The sequence below is a fragment of the Syngnathoides biaculeatus genome, chromosome 5, assembly GCF_019802595.1.
Source record: "Syngnathoides biaculeatus isolate LvHL_M chromosome 5, ASM1980259v1, whole genome shotgun sequence".
Taxonomy (NCBI): domain Eukaryota; kingdom Metazoa; phylum Chordata; class Actinopteri; order Syngnathiformes; family Syngnathidae; genus Syngnathoides; species Syngnathoides biaculeatus.
The window spans coordinates 27,088,591-27,108,706 of NC_084644.1; the positions used below are offsets into that span (position 1 = coordinate 27,088,591).

Consider the following 20,116-nt stretch of genomic DNA (forward strand, 5'->3'; position numbering starts at 1 on the left):
GATCAAACTTTGTGGAAGACCGCATCATCAACTAAATCCATCTAATATCAACCGGAACAGATATGTTTGCACGAAGGTATGCCCTACATTTGATTTTCAATACATGTCTCGTATAAATGAATGAGACGTTCATCGCTAGCATAACACTGCTACGTGTGAACGATTGACACACTTATTCTTTGTTGAGCGATATGTAGCGATGATCGGACTGCACAAACGTATTGATTTCTTGCTGGCTCGCGGCCAGAAGCTTAACCAGACTGTGTTTGGACGAAGATATGCCCTAAATTTGATTTTTAATACACGTCTCGTATAAATGAATGAGACGTTCTCCGCTAGCATAACATTGCTACGTGTGAATGATTGAATGAAATCAGAAGGATGGCGTCTCTCTCAGTTAAGAATTGTATTGTATTTAGAATCTTTCATATATCGTTGATTTGAATGAAATCAAAAGCATGGAGTCTGTCTCAGTTCAGAATGTGTTGTATTGTATTTGCCATTTTTACTGTTTGTCTTACGTCAGCGCACGTGTTGTGACGTCACTTCAGGAGGCGTGGTTAAGTGCCCTGTACGGAGGGGTCAATTGCAGGGCACATGGAGACAGACAACAGTCACACTCATAACCACACCTACGGGCAATTTAGAGTCTCCAATCACTGCATGTTTTTAGGCGTGTCGGGTGAAAACCCACGCAGGCACTGGGAGAAAATGCAAACGTCACAGAGGTGGGGGCAGGGATTTGAACCCTGGTCCTCAAAACTGTGAGGCCAACGGTCTGCAGCTGCTCCACCATGCCGCCCAAATACAATATATGCACAAAAAACAATGAAATGTATATTTTGCTAGGGTTATTACATCCACTAAAGCAATTCAGTTCTACTAAAAAAAAAAATGTGGAAAAAAAGATCACAAAGTTACTCAATGATTCAGGTTTAAATGATAGTGACTGAGAATAATTACAGAAAGGCTTATCAAAGTCTAAATTGAAAGCATGCACGGCACAAAAGGGCAGCCTAAATGACAGAGGGCTTCTTTGAATTTGTGTGACTCAGCAGAGTATTGGCTCCAGGCCACATAAAAAATCTTTTGTGTCACGCATGCCCCACTTCTTTGTCGGCATAAATTAGTAGTTCATAAGTCAAATTGCATGAACCATGATAGCATGAACTACCTACCACACACATTATTTTCAGGTTTTTGCAGGCCAGCTCTCACTCAACAACCCACCGACCAGGTCTTGAGTTTGAAACCAGTTTTGTTCTCGTTTGTCTTTCACAGTATATTGTTTCTTTTCTTATTCATATATGCCCCAGATCCAATCTGAGAATTGTCCAGGTGTGTTTCCCCCATCCTAATAATGCATGCATGACTTGTTATCCCCCTTTGCATATTGATAACCACTTTTTAATGATTTCACTCCTTGAGATTGTATTGAATTTGTGGATTAAATTGACAAATCGTCCTTTAAATGTTTTAAAGAAATGTTTACTTACACTGAATGAATTAGTAACTCACATGTAAGGTATTATCAAAGAGCCCTAAATCTACCTTGAATAAATGTCAGTAGTTGTACTTCTATCGGAAAACCAGTTTTTTTTGTAGTTTTTTGTAGTTGAAGAGTGACCTTGATTTAACCCCAGTCCCGAACCAGAATGAACAATAACGCCTTACTTTAGTGCTAATCCAATTCAATTTATTTTCCAGAGGAGAACCCTATCCCTAACACTCAAACTTTAACCAAGACCTAACCCCAAACTTTAACAGTAACACAGTGCGATCCTAACCCCAAACAATACATAACCCAATCCAACCCTAAACTAAAACCAAACTTTTAACCCTCAAATAATCCCAAACAAAACAGAACATCCAACCCATGAAATTCAGATCTAATCCCTAAACCAGATTTAGCCCGCAAATAAGAATCCAACTGCGTCTGTAAAATAATAACTTTATTAGAACTGCTGCATTACACAAATATGCACATCTATTCACAGAAGACAGATAAAACCAGTGAATGTGATAGTCTCAGGGTTCTGTTTAAAGTGGAGAGAGCATCATGAAGACCAAGGAACACACACCAGGCAAGTCCGAGATATTGTTGTGGAGAAGTTTAAACCTGCATTTGGATACAAAAAGATTTCCCAAGCTTTAAACATCTCAAGGAGCACTGTGGACGCAATCATATTGAAAAGGGCGGCGTATCAGACCACTGCAAATCTACCAAGACCCGGCCGTTCCTCTAAACTTTCACCTCGAACAAGGAGAAGACTGATCAGCGATGCAGCCAAGAGGCCTATGATCACTCTGGATGAACTGCAGAGATCTACAGCTGAGGTGGGAGAGTCTGTCCATAGGACAACAATCAGTCGTACACTGCACAAATGTGGCCTTCATGGAAGAGGCAAGAAGAAAGCCATTTCTCAAAGATATCCACAAAAAGTCTCGTTTAAAGTCGGCCACATGCCACCTGAGAGACGCACCAAACGTGGAAGAAAGTGCTCTGGTCAGATGAAACCAAAATCCAACTTTTTGGTCACAATGCCAAACGATATGTTTGGCCTAAAAGCAACACAGCTCGTCACCCTGAACACACCATCCCCACTGTCAAACATGGTGGTGGCAGCCTCAAGGTTTGGGCCTGCTTTTCTTCAGCAGGGACAGTGAATATGGTTAAAAGTCATGGGAAGATGAATGGAGCCAAATAAAGGACCCTTCTGGAAGAAAACCTGTTGGAGTCTGCAAAAGTCCTGAGACTGGGATGGAGATTTATATTCCAACAGGACAATAATCCAAAACGTAAAGCCAAATCTACGTATACAGGTGTTCTAATGGCTAAGTCAAAGTCCAGATCTGAATTCAATCGAGAATCTGTGGGCAGAGCTGAAGACTGCTGTTCACAGACGCTCTCCATCCAACCTCACTGAGCTCGAGCTGTTTTGCAAGGAAAAATGGGCAAGAATTTCAGTCTCTTGATGTGCAAAACTGCTAGAGACATACCACAAGCGACTTGTAGCTGTAATTGCAGCAAAAGGTGGCGCTACAAAGTATTAATGCAAGGGGGCTGAATAATATTGCACGCTCCACTTTTCAGGTTTTTATTTGTGAAAAAAGTTTAAAATATCCAATAAATTTCATTGTACTTCTTCTAATCCTACTACTACTAAGATTGTGTCCCACTTGTTGATTCTTGACAAAAAATATATATATATCTTTGTTTGAAGCCTGAAATGTGGCAAAATGTCGAAATGTTCAAGGGGGCCAAATATTTTTGCAAGGCACTGTATTCTTTCATTTTTGTCCTGGATCTCAATAATCCATCACGAACATAATTCACACCTGTGCAAAGATCTTACTGTTGACTTCATCATCCCAGTCTTGACACAACTAGGCTAACATTCAAAAAGAGCACTTGGGTTTTTGCAAAATCCCCGCGCCAGTGCATTCTTTCAAATAACCAAACAGATCCACAAATGGGCAAAATTGTTGATACCTCTCTGGTAATGAAAGAAAACCTGATGGTGTTCATAGAAATAACTAATCTGACAACAGGAATGATAAATGGAAAAAAAACATTGAAAATTAGAGATTGCTTTTGGCCTTTGAATTGTGGCTCAACAGAATTATTTTAAATCAAATTAATGAAAAAGGGCTGAATGATACCATCCTGAATATTTTGTTAAAAAAGCTGTTGAAGCAATCAAAGGATTTTTGTAACTTTCTGCTCTTCTCAGCAGGCATTAAACTGCTGTAGTTGTTTGCTTCTCAGGTTTGAAGGTTTGCTTTCTCCAGACATCATGCTTCAATTTCTTCTACAGACGGTAGATACGATTTAGATCCGGAATCATGGCTGGCCACTTCAGAATAGTCCAATATTTTGCTCTTAGCCATTGTTAAGTGTTTTTCGCTGTTTTGGGTCATTATCATGCTGCCAAACTCAGGATCTTTGACTAGGACCAAGCCCTAAAACACTTGTCAGGACATTTCCCTCGAGAATACCTTCATGTATTGATTATATTGCAATTTGCAAAGACCCTTGTTGTCAGATACAGCAAAGCAGCACTGGCATATAACAGAGCCAGCTCCGTGTTTAATAGTAAGGACAGTGTTCCTTTCTTTCTTCATTTTTGCATCTCTCGCTCTCTTCTCCCAGACGTTTTGTGGTTGTCAACATAAAATTCTGGTCTTGCTTTTTTACAATTATTTTCGACAGTGAGTTTGGACAGCAAAGGCTCTGTGTTGAGTTATTGTGAGCGGATAGTAAATTTTCAGAGCTCTACAAAGTGTACAATGATGACAGTGTTGTTCCATCCAAGAATAAAATATTTTATGCACAAAAATGTGAGGGGGGTTATCACTTTTTGAGAACTCACATTTCCCAAATTTGTGGTTAGTGACAATGGCTTTGTCAACCCAATACAACCTTATCAGATATGTACATTTTTTTTTTCGTTTTTGCACGATTTTGCTAAGTTTGTACTTGACCAGTTAGCATTGCACTTAACACAGAGCTATTGCAATCCTGTTACTGTAATTACAGTACTACAATTAAAATGTGTATTCAAATAAAATGTAACTAACTTGAAAGGATTAAAATCTATATTTTAAACATTTTTCTGCAGGTGTCTGAGTATCTATCTGTAACAGGGTTGTCCCAAAAATAATCTATCATTTCACAAAAGCGTATTATTAATGGCTGAAGTTTATTACCTTGTTTTTCTTGGAAATATGTATATTAAAAAAAATCAATTAGTCTGTTTTTCAAAATTGTTGTTTAAATTGTCCTCCAATTCTGGAAAAACTCACACGATATGCAGTGGGTATAGAAAATATTTAGAATCCCTTAGATTTTTTTACTCCTTATATTGCAGCCATTTGCTAAAATTGTTTAAATTTATTTTCTTCCCTTGATGACATTTTGGCAAATTTAGTCAAATAGAAAAACTTAAATATTACACAACCATTGGAGTATTCAGACCCTTTGATACGTATTTTGTAGAAGCACTCTTTTAAGCTAATAGGGCCATAAGTCTTTTGGAGAATAATGCAACAATTTTTTTGCACCTGGATTTGTGGATCCTCCGCCATTCCTTCTCCTTTCTCCTCCAGTTCTGTCAGGTTAAATGGTGAAATGTAGGTGGCAAGCCATTTTTAGGTTGCTCCGGAGATGCTCAATTGAGTTGAAGGGGCTCTGGCTGGACCATTCAAGACCAATCACAGAATTGTTCTGAGCCACTCCTTTATTACATTATTTTACATTGTCTTGTTGGAAGGTGTACCGTTGGTCCAGTCTAAGGTCCTGAGCACTCTGGAGGTTTTTGTACAGGATATCCCCGTACTTTGCTGCATTTACCTTTCCTTCCATTCCAAGCAGTCGTCCTGCCCCTGCAACTGAAAACCCCCCTCACTTCATTTTACGCCCACGACCATGCTTCACTGTTTTTCTCCACATGTACCACTTACAATTAAGGCCAAAAAGTTCCATCTTGGTCGAATCAGACCAGCAAATTTGGTTTGTCGTCATCTTGGAGTCCTTCAGGTGTTTTTTTTTTTTTTGTTTTTTTTTAACCAAAGTTCATGTTGGCTTTCAATGTCTTGCACAGAGGAGCGGCTTCCATCCGGACACTGTGACATAAAACCCAACTGGTGGAGTTCTGCGATAATGGTTGACCTTGTAGAACTTTTTCCCATTTCCTGACTACATCTCTGGAGCATCATGTTTGGATTCTTCTTTAGCTCTCTCACCAAGGTTTTGGTCAGTTTGGGCAGACGGCCAGCTCTAGGAAGTGTTCTGATCATCCTTATGTGCAGCAGTAATTTTTTGGAAACCTTGGCCAGATCTGTACTTATCCACAATTTTTTTCTGAGCTCTTCAGGCAGTTCCTTTGGCTTTGTGATTGTCGTATACACTAAAATCCACTGAGAGCTGTAAGGTCTTATATAAAATGTGTGGCTTTCCTTATCAACTCCGATCAGTATCATCGAACACAGCTGGACTACAATGACAGTGTAGAACCATCTCAAGGATGACTAGAAGAAATGGACTGCAAATATGGGTGTCACAGCAAAGGGTCTGAACACTTACTTACGGCTGTGTCATATTTCAGGTTTTCTTTTTTAATAAATCTGCAAAAATTTCAACAATTTTGTCCCCCCACCCCGTGAAGATCACCTGCTATGTATACATTGAGGGGAAAAAATGAAAAATTATTTTAGAAAATGGCTGCAACATAACAAAGAGTGAAACATTTACAGGTTTCTGAATACTTTCCGTACACACTTGGTAGGTTGGGAAATCTAGATGGTAGATTTCTCATCTCGGCATATACTACACTGTTGTTGCTGGGTGACATTTCCCTGAAGCATACAACCTCCCTACATAGGGAGAAAAAGCACTTGAAGGTTTTCTATGTACATGATGCCACATCAGTTTTGCTGGTGCAGACATTGAATTGCGGTCCATCCCACGCGGTATCCAATGGCGTCACAGGCCATCCATCATGGCTAGAAGATCGTCTCCTTTGCTGCTGGCGCATGACGATTGATCAGGCGTTTCCCGAGACTCGCTGAACTCGCCAATAATCTTGGCCAGCTCAGTGTTGGCAGTTTGGTCCTGTGGAACACAATTGGCCACTGTAAATGTTCAAATTAGAACACTCCTAAAAAGGCACACAAAACCTTCAAGGAAGACCAAGTACTTTGAAAGGATGCTTTGCTTCTGTTTAGGGCTAGAGCTAGCAAATATTTTTACTTTTGAGCATTAGACCCAATTATTCCATTAATTAATTGCATAATCAGATAAAAATTATTAACCATATAACTTGACATGTATTGCGTATTTTGGGTATTACTTTGGTCCACTTGGGGCCGTCATCCTTACATGTGATATACTATGTATATGGATTTAAATGGTGAGCCCTAGCCTGGTGAATGTTGCATGTTCTTGGACAGACCTACATACCTCGACAGGGAACTTGCCAACCATTAGTGGTACTCATAGCACACTTTAAGAATCACTGCCTTAGATGCTTATTGAGGTAAAGTCCCACAAAATTTGTAGACATTTATGGCTTTTGAAAAATATCTTTGAAAAGGTGTGCTGCATTTCATATTATACAATTTTTGAGGGATTTTTGAGAAATGCCTTGGCATTGTTTCATTCTTCCCAAGTACTCTTTTTGTTTAAAGGAAAATTTTGGTGGTTTGGATTAACAATGTATCCAATAGGTCATGTAATATGTACTGTAGATTGAAAATGTGATGTTAATCCACTCTCATTTCGTAGTGTTTGGAAAATTTTTATCGAGAATTACAAATTTTCAGGGGCACCCCCATTTTGGCGAGTCACATGACCTACATGCGTGGATGTAACGTATTACGTGCCGCACAAAAGGCTCGCTTACGATGGGACACAATTATGTCCGGCGCTGATTTCTCGGATTTATCCTCATCAGATGAAGAAATGGCAGTATCGGGTTGATCGGGAAGACGGAGGAATACGTCCATACAGATTTGAACCTGTGGCTCTAAATAACGGTGAATATTTGGATGGATCTTCGGACGGGAATGATGCGGAGCTCACTCACAGAGAATCGCAAGTGTTCGCTCGCGGCCGGGCCGCCGGAGCTCACTTGTCACAGTATTTCTTCATCATATGAGGACAAATCCGAGAAATCAGCGCTGGCCATAATTGTGTCCCATCGTAATCGAGCCTTTGGTGCGGCACGTAATACGTCAGAACCGTGCACGTAGGTTATGTGACTCACCAAAATGGCGGCGCCCCTGAAAATTCGTAATTGTCGATTAAAAATCTTCTCAAAACACAACTAAATGAGAGAGGATTAACATCACATTTTCAAGATACAGTACATTTCACATGACCTATTGGATACATTGTTAATCCAAACCACGAAAATTTCCCTTTAATATTCTAATTTGATCGTCTTGCAGTTCATAACAATAGGTGCAGTATACCTTTGTAGCTTGGATGTTTATAAATCCATAAGACAGCTCATCAGGTCTGGATTTTAACGCCTCTCTGTGACAACAAAGGATGCGCAGAAGTTACTTGTGAATAAAATCAGTCAAATTTCGGGAGATGTTACCCACTCTTCCTCCTCATCGGTAGTGAACAGGTTGACCCGGAAGCTGCCGTCCGCATTCCCTCCCTTAGGCACTTCCAAGCCTCCCATTAGTTTGGCTAAGAGGTTGAGCTCCTCCTTAGCCAGAGGGTTGGGAGCCAAGTTGACCTGTCCACAACACAACAGCTCACTTGAGCATTAAGACTGTGTATGTGTGTGGTAATAGATACTCTGCTTGTTTGTGTATGTGTGGTAAAAAAACAGAACTTTCTTTCACCTTAGTGTGCTGAGCTGAGTGTTTGGAGGTTCCCGACATGTGAGTTTCCACTGGACGGCACACACTGTACCTGTGAGGAAACACTGGGGAAATTAATGTTCTGAACTTTGCCAGTAAAGGGGTACCTTGACTTATGAGTGCCACAATTTAAGAGTTTTTCGAGTTTGAATAAAAGCTTTGAGCAAAAATTTGACTTACAAGTGAGCTTAACGTCAACAAGTGAACTTCACAATGTCCTGCCACCAGCAGTTCATGTGGTTGGTGACCATCCATCCATTCATTTTCCAAACTGCTTATCCTCACTAGGGTCGCAGGAGTGCTAGAGCCTACCCCAGCTGAATCTGGGCGAGAGGTGGGGTACACCATGAACTGGTAGCGAGAATCGCAGTCAGTTGGTTAGCTTGCAGTGTAAGTACCCATTTTGTTTCCACATTTTTTCCAGTTTTTTTAATCCACTATTTTGCCAAATTTGGTAAAATAGCGCATGGTTCCGAACAAACTGCTGAGACAAAGAAATGGATGATGTCTGTTGAATTAAATCTTGATTGTATAGATGCTGCAATAAAACGAGTAATTGAAAGTGAAACAATTATCCAATTATCCATCCATCCATATTTTGTACAGCTGTTGCGGGGGTGCTGGCGCCTCTTTCTGTTGAGTTAGGGTGAGAGGCAGTGTACACCCTGAACCGGTTGCCATCCAATCCGTGGGCCCATAAAAACAAACAATCATTCACACTCACATTAACACCTACGAGCAACTTAAGAGTCTTCAATTAAGCCATTGTGCTTTTTTGGGGATATGGGAAGACACCGGATTGCCTGGACAAAACCCACAGAGGCACACTAAAATGGAAAGTCCACAGAGGCAAGGCTGGATTTTACTCCACGTCCTAAAAACTGATGTACTAACCAGCCATCCACCATGCTGCCAGATCCTTCCTTGATATAATAGAAAAAAAATAAGCAAGGTGTGCATGTCGTCAAATTGGCTATGCAGTAGAATTTCTACCACATGTACTATACAGAACCAGAAGGAGTCAATTAAGGTAAGACAAAGTCGTTAAAAAAAACTTTAAAAAAAAATTTCCTTTTTTTAAAAAAATGTTTTTAATCATATAAACGAATTTGAGTTACCTCGAAATGCTTTTCTCTGTCTATAAGAAGCTTCTGAAAATGAAGAAAGTGAAAAGTGCTGAAAACGCAAAAAAGCAGTGAAAGAGACGACACTCAGCGAAAAGCTCAGGAAAAATGTCTTTACATTCTATTTTGTTTTATTCCTGTAAGGTTTCACCAAGTAAACTTCTGTACTGTGCTATTTTTTAAAGTTTGGGGAGATTAAATGGATTCATGGCATTTCCATTAATGACATTGTGGAAAGTTGATTTGAGAAGGTCATGGAATAATTAGTCTGAAGTCAAGGTACCACTATACTGTGTTTTGTGTGTGTGTGTGTGTAGTGTTGGAAAAGCCATACATGTTAGTGCCTAATTTGGTCACCCTGTCACCGAAAAGCTCAAAAGATCCTTCGCAGAGTGCAGCAGTGTAGTTTCCGCCGTTGTTGAACTGCAACTGGCTCGTTTCCTCGCCAGTGCAGCTATGCATCCTGGAATAGCCACATTCAAAAACATAAAAAACAGAAAGCCAATTATAAAACAAGATTTGTTTAACATTATTTACTGGTATATACAGCTGAAGCCAGATGTTTACATACACTGTGCAAAAACAGTTTTTTTTTGTCTCACTGACCTATAGTCAAATCAGACTAAACTTCTTTTGTTTCAGGTCAGAATCACCAAAATAATTTAATTTTGTTAAATACCACAATAATGAGAGTGAATTTCTTAGAGAATTTTGAGATTGTTTTCTTTGAAGTCAAAAGTCACATACACAAAATGTACTATGTCCTTAAAGAACACGGGGAAGCCCAGATGTTGAGGTTGTGGCTTTGGAATCTCCTGATAGGTAAACTGACAACATGTGGGTTAATTGACCCCTCCGTAGAAATTGCGTCATCCGCGTCGCTGACCAATCAGAGGCCAGAGATCTGCAGAAACCACGCCCCTTTTGGGGCCTGCAGTTTCCTCAGACAACGTTGTATGGTCCAGTATCGCTTTTGTTAGCGTTTTATCGCGTATTTGGGTTCTGTAACAATAGATATGGTTAAGAGGTGTAGTCACGGACTTTATAATAGTGACGACAGGTATCCTGAAAGGCTAGTTGGTGGAGTTCAATTCGTACCCTTTCCAAAACCGAAGACCCAGTACGAAAAATGTCTTCAATGGATCAAACTTTGTGGAAGACCGCATCATCAACTGAATCAATCTAAAATCAACCGGAACAGAAGACAGAGTACGAAAAATTTCTTCGATGGATCAAACTTTGTGGAAGACCGCATGATCAACTGAATCCATCAACTGGAACAGATACGTTTGCACGAAGGTAAGCCCGATATTTGATTTTCAATACATGTCTCATATAAATGAATTAGCACTTCTTCGCTTGCATAACATAGCTAAGTGTGAATAATTGACACACTTGATCTGTGTTGAGCGATATTTTGCGATGATCTGACTGCACAAACGTGTCCCTTTGTTCGCGGCTAATGAGCTAAGCTAAACCGGACTAGCAGTCCTAAAAGCCTTCGACGTGCACCGAGACACCAAGACTGAAGGAAGGATGTTTGAGGACACTATAAAGTAGTGATTGTCCTACTAGGTCGGGACTTACGTAGGTTCAGCACTAATTTAAGAATAATTATTGAGGGGAGCGCGTGACGTTACACAAAGAAAACGAGAGAAACAATTCGTAAATCAAGCCTCGCCTTCTTCTTTTCCTTCATACGGTGGTTCACAAATGGCTATACAGATACATATACAGATTCTGCACACAAGTGTGATATGTAACACGAAAATAGGAAACTGTCAATGACGAATTCGTCTTTGGGTTATAATATATTATATTATGTGGCTTCTCGGTCTTCCTCTGACTCCGGAAAGATCTCGCGCTAATATCAATGGTTTCTCCGTCGATATGCATGTAAATACCATTGAAATATCCCTCGCTGAAATACTTGGAAGCCCTGCTGTCTGCTTTTCAACAATATTTCACTGTTAGCTAAGAATGCGAGTGAGAAACCAGCAAGAAAATCGGACAGTTTCGTTCTATTCTTTTCTTGCTGTGCCGCCCTTTTTGCTAATTGTTTATCTGACGTAGGCGCACGTGGCGTGACGTCACTTCAGGAGGCGTGGTTAAGTGCCCTGTACGGAGGGGTCAATTGACGCCACACCTGAGGATGTACGTATTTAACACCACACCTCAAAAACTGCTTCCTTGTTTGAAATCATGGGGAAATCAAAAGAAATCAGCTAACAAGTTGCTAACCAGTCTCATATGGCTAAGTTAAGTGACTATCCTAAAGAATAAAGATGTAATAAAAGCAGCTAGTGTTGCCAAACGACTGACTAGCATTACAAAGTAAAGACCAAAGATAACAGAAGATATGGAGAAGCTACTGGAGAATTACCCAGTCATACCATAGTTGTGACTTCTAAGACATAACCCTTATGCCTTCTCCCACTCCACATCAATCCACACAATGGCGGCACGGAACTTGGTCAACTCGGACTCAATGTCTCCCACCTCCCCGGGTCATGGGTGATGTTCTGCCAGAGGTGAGAGTTGAAAATCCTTTTAGTGGGATTTGGCATAAATCAAACCGACATAATATGTTTCAACCTGCCAGGTTAGACCAGCATCTTTCCCCACAATTGGAGCAAATTCACCAAGTGCTGATTAGTTGACAGCTCCACACCTCTCTTCACTCGGTGTGTCCAAAACATGCGACTCCAAGTCCGAAGAAGAAAAAAAATCCAAAATTGATCATCGAAGTCTGACCGAGGGTGCCCTGGTGTCAAATACATGTGTGGACACCCTTGTAGTATGCTTGAACATGGTGTTCATTATGGACAATCATTGGTGAGTGCAGAAATGCAATAACAGAACCCAACTTGAATTCCGGACAGTGAGACTGTTGCTCCCAATCACGCACTTTCAGGTCTCACTGTCATTGCTCACATGAGCATAGAAGTCTCCCAGCAGAACAATGGAGACAGAACTTTTCAGCAAGCCCTAAAAAGACTAAAAAGGGTGGTTAATCTGAACTGCTGTTTGGTATAAACAAAGAAGAGTCAGGTTGGAGGTAGGCTGCCCTCTCGTCCATTGGAGTGAACCCCAATGTAGAGGCGCTCTGCCAGAGTTATGAAGTATACCCACACCATCCCAGTGCCTCTCAACACAGGCAACTCCAAAGTGGAAGTCCAACTCCATCAAGAGGACTGGTACCAGACCCCAGGCCGTTTGTGGCGATATCAAGTGGGAACATCTCAGCGTCACACACCAACTCGGACTCCTCTCCTGACACAGAAGTAATTTTCAACATCCCTAGAGCCAGCTCTGTCATCAGGGATCAGATCAACAAGGCCCCTGCCTTCGGCCACTGCCCAGCTCGCACTCCACCTGATCCCTATGGCCCCGTTCACAGGTGGTGACAACATGGGAAGGGGTAGGCACGTCACCTTGTCGGGCAGTTCCCGAACCATATCTCCAGACCTGACTCCAGAGGGGGGCCCTCGTGACCTGTGTCCAGCCAACGGAAACTTATATCCATTTATTTTTTTTTTTAGCCTGAAAAAAAAAAATGCTTTTCAGACAAACCTGCTTTATGTTGGTCAAGTACAATCTATTGTATATATTGTGTACACAGTGTGAGAAAAGTGTATTCTACCACTATAGAGTGGCAGCAGGTGACAAATATTTATTATCTTACTTATACATTACCAGTAATTATTTGTGTTTTCTTTCTGGCCCATCTATAAAAAAAAGTCTTGAACTTGGATTTGATTCATGTCCCCGTGTGCTTACTTGTAATAGCCTTAAGCGACACAATGGAAACACACAACACATCTAAAGTTAGAATGCAAGGTCCAAGAAGGAACAGTAATGCAATTGACCCCTCCGTACAGGGCACTTAACCACGCCTCCTGAAGTGACGTCACGCCACGTGTGCTGACGTAAGACAAACGGTAAAAATGGCAAATACAATACAATACATTCTGAACTGAGACAGACTCCATGCTTATGATTTCATTCAAATCAACGATATATTATAGATTCTAAATACAATACATTCTTAACTGAGAGAGACGCCATGCTTCTGATTTCATTCAATCATTCACACGTAGCAATGTTATGCTAGCTGAGAACGTCTCATTCATTTATACGAGACGTGTATTGAAAATCAAATTTAGGGCATATCTTCGTGCAAACACAGTCTGGTTAAGCTTCGGCCACGAGCCAGCAAGAAAGCGACACGTTTGTGCAGTCCGATCATCGCTAAATATTGCTCAACAAAGAATAAGTGTGTCAATCGTTCACACGTAGCGGTGTTATGCTAGCGGAGAACGTCTCATTCATTTATACGAGACGTGTATTAAAAATCAAATTTAGGGCATATCTTCGTGCAAACACAGTCTGGTTAAGCTTCGGCCACGAGCCAGCAAGAAAGCGACACGTTTGTGCAGTCCGATCATCACTAAATATTGCTCAACAAAGAATAAGTGTGTCAATCGTTTACACGTAGCGGTGTTATGCTAGCGGAGAACGTCTCATTCATTTATACGAGACGTGTATCAAAAATCAAATTTAGGGCATATCTTCGTGCAAACACAGTCTGGTTAAGCTTCGGTCGCGAGCCAGCAAGAAATCAATATGTTTGTGCAGTCCGATCATCGCTAAATATCGCTCAACAAAGAATAAGTGTGTCAATCGTTCACACGTACCAGTGTTATGCTAGCGGAGAACGTCTCATTCATTTATACGAGACGTGTATTAAAAATCAAATTTAGGGCATATCTTCGTGCAAACACAGTCTGGTTAAGCTTCGGCCACGAGCCAGCAAGAAAGCGACACGTTTGTGCAGTCCGATCATCACTAAATATTGCTCAACAAAGAATAAGTGTGTCAATCGTTTACACGTAGCGGTGTTATGCTAGCGGAGAACGTCTCATTCATTTATACGAGACGTGTATTAAAAATCAAATTTAGGGCATATCTTCGTGCAAACACAGTCTGGTTAAGCTTCGGTCGCGAGCCAGCAAGAAATCAATATGTTTGTGCAGTCCGATCATCGCTAAATATCGCTCAACAAAGAATAAGTGTGTCAATTGTTCACACGCAGCAGTGTTATGCTAGCGAAGAACTTCGACATCTGTTCCAGCTGATATTAGATGGATTTAGTTGATGATGCGGTCTTCCACAAAGTTTGATCCATCGAAGGCATTTTTCGTACTGGGTCTTCGGTTTTGGAAAGGGTACGAATCGAACTCCACCAACTAGCCTTTCAGGATACCTGTCGTCACTATTACAAAGTCCGTGACGACACCTCTTAACCATATTTTTTGTTAAATAACCCAAATACGCGATAAAACGCTAACTAAACCCATACTGGACCATGCAATGTTGTCTGAGAAAATGGCGGGAGCAAAAACGGGCTTTGGTTTATGCAGATCTCTGGCCTCTGATTGGTCAGTTACGTGGATTGTGCAATATCCACGGAGGGGTCAATTAGTTGCACGTGGGTCAATTTCAGCTTGACGTTACGGGATGATGGTAGCATTGCAACATAGACCAAATGAAAGAGATACATAGTGAGGGGTATTCATCGTCACCACTCTCAAAGCGGATGTATCATTTCATATATTTATTTTTTTGTATATACCTATTGTTGGGTCTCTTGGGTTCGTGCTAAGCCATTAAGTGTGAAATTAAAGTACCAAGAAAATGGTTTGTGAGCTCCCTTTTTGCCAAAATGTCTGTGAGAGAGCTGCTCTGAATTTTCTATTTCACTAATTTACATAATACTGCCCTCACACTGAATTTCTCCACCCATGACTTGGCAGATAGGATGGGCCAAGATCCAGGGTTGCTTCCAAACCAGGACTGAACAACATTGTCTGAAGTGCAGGTGTAGGTATTATCTCAGGGATGCCCAGACCTTTTTACCCCAAGATCTACTTTTCAAGCAGCCAGCCTCTCGTGAGCTACTGACGACACAGAGGGTGGGGTGGGGGTGAGGGTGATGATGATGCTCCCAAACCGTTGTAAGGTTAATGTTATGTTGGCTCCTATATTTAAACTACAGAATTAGCTTTTTGTGCACTGTATTATCTGTGCGTTCATCTTGGATCAGGCTGTTTTAAATTATACACCATCTCATCCTGTACATTCTACTTTGGTTTCAGACCAGACCTTTCCCACTTGGAAAAGAGAAAATCTCATCCAATTAGACCACTTTTTCTTCGATTATTCCCATGCTCCGACAGTCATTGCACTTTAAAAAAAACCATTTATTTTTTAACTTTCACTAATAATATCGAAAGTAAACATAAGCAGCAGGTTTTAGCTCATCTTTGCTCTACGTTGCCCAGACTGTGTTGCTAACTAAAGCAGCAGTGGTGGACGCTGTCATTATAAAACACACTGATGGGCTGTGTAAGTACTCTAACATTTGTAATTATGAGTGTACATCTTTAAGAGTGAGTGTGTGTGTGTAAGGTAAACTAGGAAAAAGAGAGTGTGGTGGAGCAGCAGTCGTTGTTCGAGAAAGTTCCATGTGTTTGCTTAAAGAAACCAGTGGCTTTTCTTTTCATTTTTTACATTACGTACGTGAATTGTGCCATTGGATGTAACAGTCATCCCTCACTCATTGAATAACATTGCAAAATGGCCCAAACTGAATAGCTGTATGTTATACTTTCAATTTGAATTGGATTTTTTTTTTTTGCGCGCAAACCAGAATATCTGCAAAGAGACTGCATCAACGGTGCACAATTGCGCACGCACGCAGTTCAGAGAGAACATTGGCTGACGTCTTTTTTTTTTTTTTTTTTGGCACGCCGTCTAACCAAGCGATCAACCAAGACTGCCTCGTGATCGATTGGTCCCCTGTGTTACCTTATCAATCCTGGGATTTTTGTCCCGTGGGGCACAGGACCGCTGATGGGGAGCACAAATCGACCATTGGAGTTCTGCACTTTGTCCCGAAGGAAAATGGATACCTGGTATAAAATAAAGGAAAAAAATGGAAATTACTATTTTGAAAATAAAGTGGTAGCAAATTTTGGTGGGCATCAATTGCTCGCTGATTTGCACTTCCAGTCTATTTATGATGGATAAACCCATCTGTGAGTGAATTGACTCACCCTTATGTGCATGTCCTGGAAGAAGATAAGAAGCGTTTGTCTAATCAGCTGGAATTCCCCGCTGGGTAATGGAGTGTACATCTAAAAAAGGAACAAATGACATTACCTTCCACTGAAACCAGAACAAACGAACACCCGCTGCCCCCTGGACAATACGCTGGTGCACCTCGATGAGCTGTTGGTACATCTCGTCAACCTGGCTCAGGATGCAGGCCGTGTCCTTGACAAACTCCTTGATGGCGTCCATGTGGTTGAAAGAGACCAGGAGGATATCCCGGGGCCGAGGACACAGGAGAACCTGGTACTTGAAGGCCATGGTCATCAAGTCATATAGCTGTAATGCCAAAAACAAGTTGAATTCAGATTTGATTCAAATTACGCATTACGGTGCACATTTAAATGAAATGTTTGTACACGTGCGGAAAAGGAATTAAACCTATGGTGTGGGCTGGGTCAAAAACCGTAATGCAAAAATAAATTGAATCCAGAGCCGATTTACATTTAGTAGTAATTCCAACTGAAATTTTAAATCCAATTCAACATGCTTAGGTTTATACATCTATCTCAGTTTATTTATCAACTAAAGAAAATCTGGTGTTTATACAGGGACAAGAATGTTAATGTAAAACCAAGTTTAAACCACATCGGATCACGATTAAACAGTCAGAAAAAGTTAATTTTAAGAAACTCCAATATGGCTGAGGAAGAGGAATTAAAGACAGTCTGTCCAAGGAGTGGGCAGGGTCAGAGGCTGTAATGTGAAATGGATCCAGATTAGATCCAGATTTGGTGATTGAAATTTAACTTGAAAAAATTAACATAATAAAAACCTATTTACAGTGGGTACAGAAAGTATTCAGACCCTCTTAAATTTTTCACTTTTTTTATAATATTGAGGGTAAGACCGCACACCTGTCCAATACAATCCCAACAGTGAAGCACGATAGTGGCAGCATCATGCTGTGTGTGTGTGGTGTGTGTGTGTGTGTGTGTGTGTGTGCGTGCGTGTGTATGCAGTCAAGTACAGGGATATCCTGAACAAAAACCTTCACTAGCATTCTCCGGACCTCAGACTGAGCCAAAAATGTCACCTTCCAACAAGACACGACCCGATGCACACAGCTAAAATAACGTAGTGACTTCAGAACAACTCCGTGAATGTTCTTGAATGGCCCAGCCAAAGTCCTGACATAAACCCAATTAAGTATCCCTGGAAAGACCTGGAAATGGCTGTTCACCAATGTTCACCATTCAACCTGACAGAACTGGAAAGGATCTGTATGGATGATTTGCAGACGATCCAGGTATGAAAAACATGTTGCATCGTTCCCAAAAACTCATGGCTGTATGAGCTCAAAGGGGTGCTTCTGAACACTTACAGCTGTGTAATATTTCAGTTTTTCTTTTGTAAAAAAAAAAGTTTATTCCAGATCTGATCTGATGACACATTTGTTTGTGATTTAATTTCTGTGAAAAATTCAATTCAACATTTTCACTCATGTACTATATTATATTTATACCCATGCATACATGTTAAATGTTAAACTAACACAATGCAAAGCCGCATGGTGACCTTGTCCATGCTGGCTTGATTGAGCCTCATGATGGACGCGTGGGCCAGCCTGTCAAAGATGGTGCGCAGTGCCTTCTTGGAGTAGAGCTCCTGTGGTTTCAAGAGCTCCTCGAGGAATTTTTTGTTGAACATGGTGCTGATGATGTCATTCATGACTAGTCGCAGATAAAACACAAGGAAAAGGTTAACATGCATTACGTGTGTGCATATAATACAGTATATACAATTGAAGCCAGAAATGCCTGACTTAGGTCAAATGTTTTGTGTAAACTTCCACAAGCTTCTGACAACACTCTGCTGGAATCCTGGCCCATTCCTCCTGACAGAACTGGTGTAACTGAGGCAGGTTTGCTCGTTGCCATGCTTGCTCGCGCCTTTTCAGATCTGGCCACTCTTTTTCGATGGCATTCAGATCAGGCTTTCTGATGGCCACCTCATGATATTGAACTTGTTATCGTCCAACCACTTTTTAACCATTTTGGCAGTATGCTGAGGGTCATTGTCCATTTGGAAGACCCACGTTTAGCTCACTGGCTGATGTCATGAGATGTTGCCTAAATATCTGTTATTTAGGGTTATTTCTTCATGATGCATTCTATTTTATGACGAGTTCCAGTTCCTGCTGCAGGAAAACAGCCACACCAACATGATGCTTCTACCTTCATGCTTCACAGTTGGTGTGATGGTTTCAGGTCTATGGGCTTCGCCCTTTTTCCTCCAGATGTAATATTGGTCATTATGGCCAAACCAGCTCCACTTCAGAAACAACAGACCACAGGACATGTCTCCAGAAGTTAAGATCTTTGTCTTGGTGTCTTTTTTATGTTTCTTTATGAGTAATGGCTTTATTCTCGGTGAGTGGCCTTTCATGCAATGTCAGTGCAGGACTCGTTTCACTGTGAATGATCACACTTTCTTCCAGCTTCATTCAGCATCTTCACAAAGTCTTCAGCTTTTGTTCCGGAGTTTATTTGCACATTTCAGACCAAAGTGTGTTCATCTCCCTCCTGAGCGGTGTGATGGCTTAACATTCCCATAATTTTTACACGTAGCACCTTCAAGCATTTGTAAACTGCACCCAAGGATCTGCCAGACTTTTGGATTCCCACAATTCGTTCTTTGATTTTCAGGCCCACCAGGGAAAATACAATCCACGCAGTCAGGTGCTTGACACCTCGCGCTCACTTTGTTTTTTACATTCCGGGATCCAAGCGCATCTGGGATTGAGGGTTTGCCTTGAATGATATATGACTGCGCATTCAAAACTGGATATTTTCAGATTGATGAACAAAGGGGCAGTAAACTCAACTGTCTCTTATTCTTCATCCTTATAGTACCTCTCCTTGTCCTCTCACCAGACGTTACAATGGAGAAGTAATGAGTAACAAAATGAAAGATCGCATATCGATATTAGTGTGTTCTGTTTTTTGACTTAATTTAATTCAGCGATTTGACTAAAAGCTACCTACCTTTCTTTGCCTTGTCGGCGGGGATACTTTGAGCTCGGAGCCGTTGGTCGAGGATATAAAGCATTTCTCCGCCCAGATTGATGAAGAGCAGCGGGAGAGTCCTCGACGACATGTCGGAACCTGGGGAAATGTGAACGACGAACACTTCTCTCGAGAAAAGAACGACAGAAGCTCGCCGTTGTGGCTAGCTGACGAGTGACAAGGAGATTGGTTGCTAAGGCCTCTTCCACTGGTTGCCAGGCCACGGAGAAAGTACCCAATGGCAGTGCAGAACGTCACCAAAACCGGAAGTTAAACAAGATTGGGTGGAAAGGCTGGAGCAATCGATAATAATAATTTGAAATTACTACATTACTACTAGCACAAAATTTTTCATTGACAAACTAAAAATCTCTCAGTATTTTTCCGTGAAAATGTGTTCCATTTTATTTGTATATATTAACAAATGTGTGTAAT

At 41.1% G+C, this 20,116-nt stretch overlaps 1 protein-coding gene across 1 annotated transcript; it reads right to left on the reverse strand.

The window, feature by feature from the left end:
* Window positions 1-2,024: 2,024 nt before the first annotated feature.
* Window positions 2,025-19,900, reverse strand: oscp1b (organic solute carrier partner 1b). The gene is made up of 10 exons (XM_061820627.1): window positions 19,661-19,900; window positions 18,192-18,346; window positions 16,785-16,952; window positions 16,619-16,699; window positions 16,371-16,474; window positions 9,835-9,963; window positions 8,359-8,428; window positions 8,110-8,249; window positions 7,975-8,038; window positions 2,025-6,613 (listed from the first exon to the last, which is right to left on the reverse strand). The coding sequence occupies exons 1-10, from the start codon at window positions 19,770-19,772 to the stop codon at window positions 6,485-6,487; spliced, it is 1,152 nt and encodes a 383-aa protein (XP_061676611.1). The 5' UTR covers window positions 19,773-19,900; the 3' UTR covers window positions 2,025-6,484.
* Between the last annotated feature and the right edge of the window lie 216 nt (window positions 19,901-20,116).

Bases quoted from the DNA above. Each gene is read 5' to 3' on its own strand.
- oscp1b (XM_061820627.1), bottom strand. From the start codon at position 19,772: ATGTCGTCGAGGACTCTCCCGCTGCTCTTCATCAATCTGGGCGGAGAA. The intron at 18,347-19,660 runs GTAGGTAGCTTT...ATCTGCGACTAG, and splicing joins CGCCGACAAGGCAAAGAAAG to TCATGAATGACATCATCAGC. The intron at 16,475-16,618 runs GTGAGTCAATTC...ATTTTATACCAG, and splicing joins TCCAGGACATGCACATAAGG to GTATCCATTTTCCTTCGGGA.